Source organism: Cinclus cinclus, chromosome 14 (assembly GCF_963662255.1).
Source record: "Cinclus cinclus chromosome 14, bCinCin1.1, whole genome shotgun sequence".
Taxonomy (NCBI): Eukaryota; Metazoa; Chordata; class Aves; order Passeriformes; family Cinclidae; genus Cinclus; species Cinclus cinclus.
This window is the reverse complement of record NC_085059.1, coordinates 5,389,592-5,400,538: the sequence shown is the minus strand read 5'-3', so window position 1 is coordinate 5,400,538 and position 10,947 is coordinate 5,389,592. Positions and strand designations below refer to the sequence as shown.

The 10,947-nt window shown below is 58.9% G+C and overlaps 2 protein-coding genes across 2 annotated transcripts; both read left to right on the top strand.

Annotated features, from left to right (window-relative positions):
• The first annotated feature begins 67 nt into the window (after nt 1–67).
• LOC134049812 (protocadherin alpha-13-like) lies at nt 68–2,701 on the top strand. Its single transcript, XM_062502486.1, has one exon. The coding sequence runs from the start codon at nt 68–70 to the stop codon at nt 2,699–2,701; it is 2,634 nt and encodes an 877-aa protein (XP_062358470.1).
• Nucleotides 2,702–7,144: 4,443 nt separating this feature from the next.
• On the top strand, nt 7,145–9,796 carry LOC134049811 (protocadherin alpha-2-like). Its single transcript, XM_062502484.1, has one exon. It carries the CDS (start codon nt 7,145–7,147, stop codon nt 9,794–9,796), a length of 2,652 nt encoding a protein of 883 aa, XP_062358468.1.
• The last annotated feature ends 1,151 nt before the right edge of the window (nt 9,797–10,947 follow it).

Sequence of the window (10,947 nt, the reverse complement as noted above, 5' to 3'; positions counted from 1 at the left end):
GGCAGCCAGAGCCGCAGCGGCGGCGGCGGCGGGTGGAGCGAGAGCAGCGGCGGCGGTGCGTGCAGGGATGGGCGAGCGTTGTGGTGCGGTGCTGCGGGTGCTGGTGCTGCAGGCGGCCTGGGCGCTGGCGGGCGGGCAGGTGCGGTACTCGGTGCCGGAGGAAGCCAAGGCCGGCACGGTGGTGGGCCGTCTGGCGCAGGACCTGGGGCTGGAGGCGGGCGAGGCGGAGGCGCGGCGGCTGCGGCTGGTGGCGCAGGGCCGGCGGGCGAGCGTGGAGGTGAGCGGGGCGAGCGGCGCGCTGCTGGTGAGCTCGCGGCTCGACCGGGAGGAGCTGTGCGGCAAGAGCGCGCCGTGCGCGCTGCGCCTGGAGGTGCTGCTGGAGCGGCCGCTGCGCGTCTTCCATGTGCAGCTGGAGGTCACCGACATCAACGACAATGCCCCCGTCTTCCCCGCCGCCCGAAAAAACCTCAGCATCGCGGAATTCACCACCCTGCCGGGGTCTCGTTTCCCGCTGGAGGGCGCGTCGGATGCGGATATCGGAGAGAATGCGCAGCTCTCCTACACACTCAGCCCCAACGAGCATTTTTCTTTGGATTTGCAAAAGTCTAATGAGCGAAATATTGAACCCGAACTCGTTTTAATGAAATCTCTGGACCGGGAGACGATTCCCGTGCACCGGTTGGTGCTGACGGCGAGTGACGGGGGCCGGCCGTCTCTGACGGGGACAATGGAGCTGCTGATCTCGGTGCTGGATGTGAATGACAACGCACCCCAGTTCAACCAGTCCGTGTACAAAGTGCAGCTGCCGGAGAGTGCTGCGGTGGGGACGCTGGTGACTCGGGCGAATGCCACGGATGCGGACGATGGAATTAATAATGAGGTGACTTATGCCGTGACGAATTTCAGTCCGCCAAGTGCAGGAGATGTGATTTCCATCAATTCGAAGACAGGGGAAATACATCTCTCCGGCGCTCTAGACTTCGAGGAGGTCAATGTGTTTGATTTCCGTATTGAAGCGAGAGACCGAGGGACTCCACCGCTGTCGGGTCACTGCAAGGTGGTGCTGGAGGTGCTGGACGTGAACGACAACGCGCCGGAGGTGTGGGTGACGTCGCTGTCGGTGCCGGTGTCGGAGGACGCGTCGGTGGGGACGGTGGTGGCCCTGCTGAGCGTGTCGGACCGAGACTCGGGGGCGAACGGGCGCGTGCGGTGCTGGGTGTGGCCGGCGTCGCCGTTCGGTCTGGAGGCGACGTTCGCGGGCTCGTACTCGCTGGTGCTGCGCGAGGCGCTGGACCGGGAGCGGGTGTCGGAGTACGAGGTGGAGGTGCGTGCGGAGGACGGCGGGGCGCCGGCGCTGCGCGCCAGCCGCGGGCTGCGGGTGCCGGTGTCGGACGTGAACGACAACGCGCCCGCGTTCTCGCAGGCCGTGTACACGGTGCTGGCGCGGGAGAACAACGCGGCGGGCGCGGAGCTGGCGCGGCTGTGGGCGCGGGACCCGGACGAGGCGGGCAACGGGCGCGTGAGCTACTCGGTGTGGGAGGGCGGCGTGGGCGGCGGGGCCGCGGCTCCGTCGTGGTCGTCGGGGGCCGTGGGCGGCGGGTGGCGTGCGGCGTCGAGCTACGTGTCGGTGGACGCGGAGAGCGGGCGGCTGTGGGCGCTGCAGCCCTTGGACTACGAGGAGCTGCAGGTGCTGCAGTTCGAGGTGCGCGCGGTGGACGCGGGGGAGCCGCCGCTGTGCGGCAACGCCACGGTGCAGCTCTTCGTGCTGGACGAGAACGACAACGCGCCGGCGCTGCTGCTGCCGCCCGCGGGCTCGGCGGCGGAGGCGGGCGCCGTGGCGGCCGAGGCGTCCTCGGGGCCGGGCTCGGGCTCGGGCTCGGGCACGCTGTGGGCGTGGGCGGCGTGGGGGGCGCCGGCGGGCCAGGTGGTGGCGAAGATCCGCGCCGTGGACGCCGACTCGGGCTACAACGCGTGGCTGCGCTACGAGCTGTGGGAGCCGCGGGGCAAGGGCCCGTTCCGCGTGGGGCTCTACAGCGGCGAGGTGAGCACGGCGCGGCCGCTGGACGAGGCGGACGGCCCTCGCCAGAGGCTGCTGATCGTCGTGCGCGACCACGGCGAGCCGGCGCGCTCGGCCACGGCCACGCTCAGCGTGTCGCTGCTCGAGGCGGCCGAGGCGGCGCTGGCCGCGGGCCCGGGATCGTCGCTCTCCTCCTCCTCGTCCTCGTCGTCCTGGTCGGCGTCGGGGTCGCGGTCGGCGTCGGGCGTGGAGCTCGGCGCCGGCGCGGCCAGCGCGGCGACCAACGTGTGGCTGGTGGTGGCGATCTGCGCCGTGTCCAGCCTGTTCCTGCTGGCCCTGGTGCTGTACGGGGCGTCGCGCTGGGCGCCGCGGGCGGCCGTGCTCTCGGGGCCCGGGCCCACGACGCTGGTGTGCGCCAGCGAAGTGGGCAGCTGGTCGTACTCGCAGCGCCACAGCCGCAGCCTGTGCGTGGCGGACGGCGCGGCCAAGAGCGACCTCATGGTTTTCAGCCCCAATTTCCCTCCGCCGCCGCCCGGCGCCGCGGCCAAGGACGCGCAGCCGGAGCCCTCCGCTCTCCTCGACACGGTCAGTGCTGCTTCCTTGCTCGTCTCTCGTTCTCTCCTCCCCCGCCTTTTCACCTCTCTGTTAATTTTCTCCCGCCCCGTGGGTAGTTCCTCCATGTAGCGCGGCTCTGCCCCTGCTCTCTCATGGCAGCGGGTGTTAGAGGATATTAATTGGACATTTCCATCTCACGCCATGTCCTCTCGTGATTTCACAATTTGTTGGTGTGCGTGGAAGCAGCAATAAGCTATTATGGACGGCAGAGCATTTACCATCCGCAGCTGAGTGTTGCCTCGTTGGGCAGGAGTTGTACCCTCGAATGAAATCACTGCCGGTTTCTGTGAGAGGTGCCCAAGGTTACAGCTTTGCAGGCAACTTTCTTACTTCATTGCGTGTAGGGTTTCGGTGTGAGCTTGGTGCACGAATACAAAACTCCTTGTGGTGGTAACAATCCCCCAGTCCCTTTGTATTGACTTAATGCCTTTGCTGACTGCAGACCATGTTGGTATTAGGACTGGATTATTTTTTGGTGCCTGTCCTCTTTTATTTTCCTAGGAAGAGATGGGACAGAAAATGACATCTGGGACTTCAAATATTTGGCTCTTTGTGGAAACAACAATTCTGCCTTTAGTTTCTATCATTAGAGTCCTTAAGAAGTTAGGAAAGGCAGTATGGACTTCTACTAGAATCTTTTCCCTTATATCTTCATTGCTTCCTTTGGAAGAAGACAACTGTAGCATGTTTATGAAAGTGATTGCAGCAGTGGTGGAGTAAGGCTCAGGGGTTTATTTTTTATGCACCCTTGAGCAGAGGGAAGAGTTGCCCAAGGAAGGTGGGATTCATTGGGATGTCCATGGGCCCTGTCTTAAGACAAGAATTAGTGATGCTGTGGTTGTCTTGAGAACTCATATCTTAGAGTTAGAGTGATGAATGAAGGATACCTATGATGAATGAATGTAACCTAGAGAAAACTATGAGGTGGGATGGGCACAGTTTGCTTCACTGTGGGATCCATTGCAAGGTTCTAAGGTTCTCCGGTTGGAGGCTTTGTGGAACTTGCTGTGCTGTGTGCTATTGAAATGGCCACAGAGTCCTTTGGGGTGATGAAGATCTCCCTCCACGGGAAGTAATTTGTGCTGTTACATCATTATTGTGCAATATATGATGGTAAGAGGAAATGCGATGATGAATTTTGTTCCATGAATCACTTCCCTCTTTGAGAAATGCAATGTGGGAGGGTAGGACTTGAGCTTGCTGCAGTTCCTGTGTAGGGATGCACATCGATAGCAATTTCCTCATCTCTTGATATGAATTTGACTGTTCCTATCTCTTTGTCAAGTGGGATTTGGAGGAGGATGTGCTGAGGAGGAGGGTATAATCTGTGTGTGCCACATTTCTCTGACCTGAGCATTTGGATGATCAGCCTCTTTAGAAATGGGGTGATCAAGCCCTGGTCATGCTCAACCGTGATGCCTGCACAACCACAGCAAACCTTCCAGAGCAGCCCTGATATCATCGTAGAAATTCTCCCCTACAGTGGATACTGTGACCATGCTTGTGCTTCAGCATTTGGTGTGGTTCTCTCAAAACCAAATCAATCTGCACCGGGATCAGAGGTGTCACTCTGATCCCAGAATTTTAAACATCTCTCATGTGTGCTTCTGTGATGAGAACACATCATTTCCATCTGAGACTGCTGAAAAAGCACAGAGCATTTAGTGTGAATTTCACAGGGCCTGGCAGAAGTTCTGTGGTTTTGCATCCCTTCATAAGTTGTTTGTGCCAATTGTGAAGGAAGGGTGGGATGTGTGAAGGCCTGGATTGTGCTCAGAGTGGGTTTTATTGCTGGGCCAAGCTGTTGTGGTGGGGCGGTTTGGCTGCTGCAGCTGCAATCCTCCGAGTGGCATGGAGTATTGCTTGGGCCCTCCATCATGGAGAGGGTGACTCTGAGTGGGGAAGTTTCTGTAGGGAGGAACTGGAGATGCTGTGTGGCACAAGCTCTGTCATTGGGCAAGAAAGCTCCAGCTGCTCAGCTGGAGATTGATTTCCCAGAGCTTGGGGTGGAGGATTCCACTGGGGAACCTTGTGAAGTCACCCGTTCCTTGGGGTTGCATGCCTGGGATCTTCTCAGGTCCTTCTGAAGTGCTGTCTATCCTTGGTATTCTCCATGCCCTTCCTGCCAGATGTGAGGACATCATCCTTACCCATCTCAGAGCACTTGCTTTTGAAAATATGGTGTTGGCTAAATAGGAGCTTTTTGAAATTTCAGTCTTGCTCGATTACCCTTCTCTGAAGCTCACCTTGTTTACATTCATGCTCTTGTCTTGAGAGTGAGTGGAGAAAATTCTGTCCATAATCAAGATGTTGCCAGACGTGGCATTTTGATATGATGGAATGTGATCTTCTAGTTTTCTTCTCTCATTTTACCAGAAACCTCGATATTTTTTTTTTTAATTGTGTACTGGCAATGTGTTGGTAACAGGGAATGAAATGCAGACTGCTGAATTTTGGCAGCTGTCAGGTTGGAGAGTCTCCAGCAGCTGACCATCAGAATGAGGGATGGATTTTCCAGTCTTCTAAGCTGAGGTTGACGCTGGGAGAATGTCCTTGGATTTGCCAGGTCTCTCCTACTTGGCATGTGATACAAGTGTTTGAAGTGCACTGTGCTCTGTTCAGTGATTTAGAGGCTTTTGCAGAATGTGGGTCATTTCCCCGTGTTCCTCTTCCCCTGAAATTACTGATAACATTGAAGGAAAACAGACTTCAGAACCAATTCCCTGCCTTGAATGTAAATCTTTTCTGAAGGAGGAGGCAGGGATGCTTGAGGTAAGTTGCTGTTCCCTAAAGATGAGTCTGAATGACAGTTGTACCTTGATATGTCTTTGGCCATGGATTCTTCATTTTGGATTGACCAAACGTGCCTGGATTTGGAGTTCAGCTGGATGATCCTTCTGGGTGCCTTCCAGTGTAAGAAATTCTATGATTGCTTTCCTGGATCAGCAGTGTGCCACTGCCTCCTCTCCTTTCTGTCTTCTTTGTCCAGACAGAGTAGGGGCAAATAACAGAAGCACGGATGCAGAAGGGACCCCAAACCATTCCTCAGAGTGGATGTGCTGGGAGTCGGGCGTGCGTTGCCAGAGAAAACGACACAGATACAATGACTTTGTTGCCTTTACCCTGTGGATCAGGCTGCACAGAGGCATTCCACGGGCTGTAATGCCCCTGGGGATGGACAATCTCGCTGTGTGTTTCTGACTGTGCTGGCCTGCCTGGAACATGACGGCAGAAAGGTACATTCATCATACAGGTGCCAAATGAGGCCTGAAGAATGGTTCTTCATCGAGGTGTATGAAGAGTGTTTGGAGCTGTGGTTGTTCCGTCATTATTCAGCGTTCATGAGGAATTGGTTGCTGAGCCGTGGTGTGTTTGAATCCCTGGAGTAAAGATTGCCCTGGATTGTCTGTGCTTAGTGAAGTCTGTTTGCAGTAATGTCCGGGTACCTCGGGATTTGTCCAGTGTTTCAGAGGGCTGTGAATTCTCTCCCTTGAGAGGATGGGGTCTGCAGAGCGTGGTTTCCTTCCAGACGTTGAGGTGCAAGAGCGCTCTGTCAGCCCGGCACAGACTTGAAGTGAGCAGGAAGTTTGTTCCTTGACTGGAGAGATGAAAGACGAGAGCAGAGAGGAACGGGAACTGCTACCCGTGGCGTGTTGGTGCTTCATGGGGAGGGTGATGTAATCACGTGGAACAAGACATTGATTAATGAGACAAAGGAGATGAAAGAGAGAACAGGAGAGAAGAGCAGAGTGTGTGTGCGTAAGGAGAGGGACGAGAAGGAAGGATTCCAGAGAGGAAGGATGGACGGACAGACGAGTTTACTGGTTTGGCACAGATGCTCTCACAGGGTGCAGGAAGGGTGGAGCGCAAGAAAGGAGGATATAAAAGAAGTGAGAGAAGAGAAAGACATGAGATGGTCTGAAGGAGGTAATTAGGAGCAGAAGATGACAAAGAGGAGAAACGAAACAACCGCAAAGGAGATGAGCAGCACGCGACGGACTTACCTCTAATCGCTGGGTGAAGCTGGTTGTGAAGAGCTTCTGGGTACATTAGAATATTCTGTGGTCTGACCCTGAAGACATGTAATTAGAATTGGCGGATCCGACATGGTTTCTCTGCTGTCTGCCTCCAGAGACTTTTTGCAAATTAACAGAAAGGGTAAGGAAAAGGAAACAAAAGAAAGAAAATAAGGGCAAAATGAAATGAAAGACGATCAAGTTTAGAAGAGAAAAACTACGGAGCGGAGGCAGAGGCAGTGTGGCGGCTGGCGTGAGGCGGCGGAGCAGCGCACGGTGTCGCTGCAGGCTCAGGAACGGCGCGTGGGCGGCTCCGCCCCGGTGCGGCGGAGAGCCCGGCTGTGAGCGCGGGGGGGCGGCGCGGGCCGGGCAGCAGAGCCGGTGCGTCCGGGCGGCGGCGGGGAGCCGTGCGGGGCCCGTGCCGGGGCCGGCAGCCAGAGCCGCAGCGGCGGCGGCGGCGGGTGGAGCGAGAGCAGCGGCGGCGGTGCGTGCAGGGATGGGCGAGCGTTGTGGTGCGGTGCTGCGGGTGCTGGTGCTGCAGGCGGCCTGGGCGCTGGCGGGCGGGCAGGTGCGGTACTCGGTGCCGGAGGAAGCCAAGGCCGGCACGGTGGTGGGCCGTCTGGCGCAGGACCTGGGGCTGGAGGCGGGCGAGGCGGAGGCGCGGCGGCTGCGGCTGGTGGCGCAGGGCCGGCGGGCGAGCGTGGAGGTGAGCGGGGCGAGCGGCGCGCTGCTGGTGAGCTCGCGGCTCGACCGGGAGGAGCTGTGCGGCAAGAGCGCGCCGTGCGCGCTGCGCCTGGAGGTGCTGCTGGAGCGGCCGCTGCGCGTCTTCCATGTGCAGCTGGAGGTCACCGACATCAACGACAATGCCCCCGTCTTCCCCGCCGCCCGAAAAAACCTCAGCATCGCGGAATTCACCACCCTGCCGGGGTCTCGTTTCCCGCTGGAGGGCGCGTCGGATGCGGATATCGGAGCGAACGCGCAGCTCTCCTACACACTCAGCCCCAGCGAGCATTTTAGAATAGAGGAAGAAAACAGTAACTCTCGCAGTAAGTCTCTGTTTCTGATACTCACGAAATCTCTGGACCGCGAGACGATTCCCGTTCACCGGTTGGTGCTGACGGCGAGTGACGGGGGCCGGCCGTCTCTGTCAGGGACAATGGAGCTGCTGATCTCGGTCGTGGATGCGAACGACAACGCGCCCCAGTTCAACCAGTCCGTGTATAACGTACATTTGTCCGAGGACGCAATACAAGGAACGCTAATTGCACGGTTAAACGCCACAGACATGGACGAAGGAAGTAACAAAGATGTGAAATATGAAATCGATAGTATTGTTCCTCCATCTGCCTCAGATTTATTCAGCATTGAGGAGCACACAGGGGAGATCAGACTGACGGACTCCTTGGACTTTGAGTTACTTAATTTATACGACATAAATGTTAAGGCGACAGATAAAGGGACACCGTCGCTGTCGGGTCATTGCAAGGTGGTGCTGGAGGTGCTGGACGTGAACGACAACGCGCCGGAGGTGTGGGTGACGTCGCTGTCGGTGCCGGTGTCGGAGGACGCGTCGGTGGGGACGGTGGTGGCCCTGCTGAGCGTGTCGGACCGAGACTCGGGGGCGAACGGGCGCGTGCGGTGCTGGGTGTGGCCGGCGTCGCCGTTCGGTCTGGAGGCGACGTTCGCGGGCTCGTACTCGCTGGTGCTGCGCGAGGCGCTGGACCGGGAGCGGGTGTCGGAGTACGAGGTGGAGGTGCGTGCGGAGGACGGCGGGGCGCCGGCGCTGCGCGCCAGCCGCGGGCTGCGGGTGCCGGTGTCGGACGTGAACGACAACGCGCCCGCGTTCTCGCAGGCCGTGTACACGGTGCTGGCGCGGGAGAACAACGCGGCGGGCGCGGAGCTGGCGCGGCTGTGGGCGCGGGACCCGGACGAGGCGGGCAACGGGCGCGTGAGCTACTCGGTGTGGGAGGGCGGCGTGGGCGGCGGGGCCGCGGCTCCGTCGTGGTCGTCGGGGGCCGTGGGCGGCGGGTGGCGTGCGGCGTCGAGCTACGTGTCGGTGGACGCGGAGAGCGGGCGGCTGTGGGCGCTGCAGCCCTTGGACTACGAGGAGCTGCAGGTGCTGCAGTTCGAGGTGCGCGCGGTGGACGCGGGGGAGCCGCCGCTGTGCGGCAACGCCACGGTGCAGCTCTTCGTGCTGGACGAGAACGACAACGCGCCGGCGCTGCTGCTGCCGCCCGCGGGCTCGGCGGCGGAGGCGGGCGCCGTGGCGGCCGAGGCGTCCTCGGGGCCGGGCTCGGGCTCGGGCTCGGGCTCGGGCTCGGGCTCGGGCACGCTGTGGGCGTGGGCGGCGTGGGGGGCGCCGGCGGGCCAGGTGGTGGCGAAGATCCGCGCCGTGGACGCCGACTCGGGCTACAACGCGTGGCTGCGCTACGAGCTGTGGGAGCCGCGGGGCAAGGGCCCGTTCCGCGTGGGGCTCTACAGCGGCGAGGTGAGCACGGCGCGGCCGCTGGACGAGGCGGACGGCCCTCGCCAGAGGCTGCTGATCGTCGTGCGCGACCACGGCGAGCCGGCGCGCTCGGCCACGGCCACGCTCAGCGTGTCGCTGCTCGAGGCGGCCGAGGCGGCGCTGGCCGCGGGCCCGGGATCGTCGCTCTCCTCCTCCTCGTCCTCGTCGTCCTGGTCGGCGTCGGGGTCGCGGTCGGCGTCGGGCGTGGAGCTCGGCGCCGGCGCGGCCAGCGCGGCGACCAACGTGTGGCTGGTGGTGGCGATCTGCGCCGTGTCCAGCCTGTTCCTGCTGGCCCTGGTGCTGTACGGGGCGTCGCGCTGGGCGCCGCGGGCGGCCGTGCTCTCGGGGCCCGGGCCCACGACGCTGGTGTGCGCCAGCGAAGTGGGCAGCTGGTCGTACTCGCAGCGCCACAGCCGCAGCCTGTGCGTGGCGGACGGCGCGGCCAAGAGCGACCTCATGGTTTTCAGCCCCAATTTCCCTCCGCCGCCGCCCGGCGCCGCGGCCAAGGACGCGCAGCCGGAGCCCTCCGCTCTCCTCGACACGGTCAGTGCTGCTTCCTTGCTCGTCTCTCGTTCTCTCCTCCCCCGCCTTTTCACCTCTCTGTTAATTTTCTCCCGCCCCGTGGGTAGTTCCTCCATGTAGCGCGGCTCTGCCCCTGCTCTCTCATGGCAGGGGGTGTTAGAGGATATTAATTGGACATTTCCATCTCACGCCATGTCCTCTCGTGATTTCACAATTTGTTGGTGTGCGTGGAAGCAGCAATAAGCTATTATGGACGGCAGAGCATTTACCATCCGCAGCTGAGTGTTGCCTCGTTGGGCAGGAGTTGTACCCTCGAATGAAATCACTGCCGGTTTCTGTGAGAGGTGCCCAAGGTTACAGCTTTGCAGGCAACTTTCTTACTTCATTGCGTGTAGGGTTTCGGTGTGAGCTTGGTGCACGAATACAAAACTCCTTGTGGTGGTAACAATCCCCCAGTCCCTTTGTATTGACTTAATGCCTTTGCTGACTGCAGACCATGTTGGTATTAGGACTGGATTATTTTTTGGTGCCTGTCCTCTTTTATTTTCCTAGGAAGAGATGGGACAGAAAATGACATCTGGGACTTCAAATATTTGGCTCTTTGTGGAAACAACAATTCTGCCTTTAGTTTCTATCATTAGAGTCCTTAAGAAGTTAGGAAAGGCAGTATGGACTTCTACTAGAATCTTTTCCCTTATATCTTCATTGCTTCCTTTGGAAGAAGACAACTGTAGCATGTTTATGAAAGTGATTGCAGCAGTGGTGGAGTAAGGCTCAGGGGTTTATTTTTTATGCACCCTTGAGCAGAGGGAAGAGTTGCCCAAGGAAGGTGGGATTCATTGGGATGTCCATGGGCCCTGTCTTAAGACAAGAATTAGTGATGCTGTGGTTGTCTTGAGAACTCATATCTTAGAGTTAGAGTGATGAATGAAGGATACCTATGATGAATGAATGTAACCTAGAGAAAACTATGAGGTGGGATGGGCACAGTTTGCTTCACTGTGGGATCCATTGCAAGGTTCTAAGGTTCTCCGGTTGGAGGCTTTGTGGAACTTGCTGTGCTGTGTGCTATTGAAATGGCCACAGAGTCCTTTGGGGTGATGAAGATCTCCCTCCACGGGAAGTAATTTGTGCTGTTACATCATTATTGTGCAATATATGATGGTAAGAGGAAATGCGATGATGAATTTTGTTCCATGAATCACTTCCCTCTTTGAGAAATGCAATGTGGGAGGGTAGGACTTGAGCTTGCTGCAGTTCCTGTGTAGGGA

Excerpts from the sequence above, each read along its gene's own strand:
- LOC134049812 (XM_062502486.1), top strand. The coding sequence starts at position 68 with ATGGGCGAGCGTTGTGGTGCGGTGCTGCGGGTGCTGGTGCTGCAGGCG.
- LOC134049811 (XM_062502484.1), top strand. The coding sequence starts at position 7,145 with ATGGGCGAGCGTTGTGGTGCGGTGCTGCGGGTGCTGGTGCTGCAGGCG.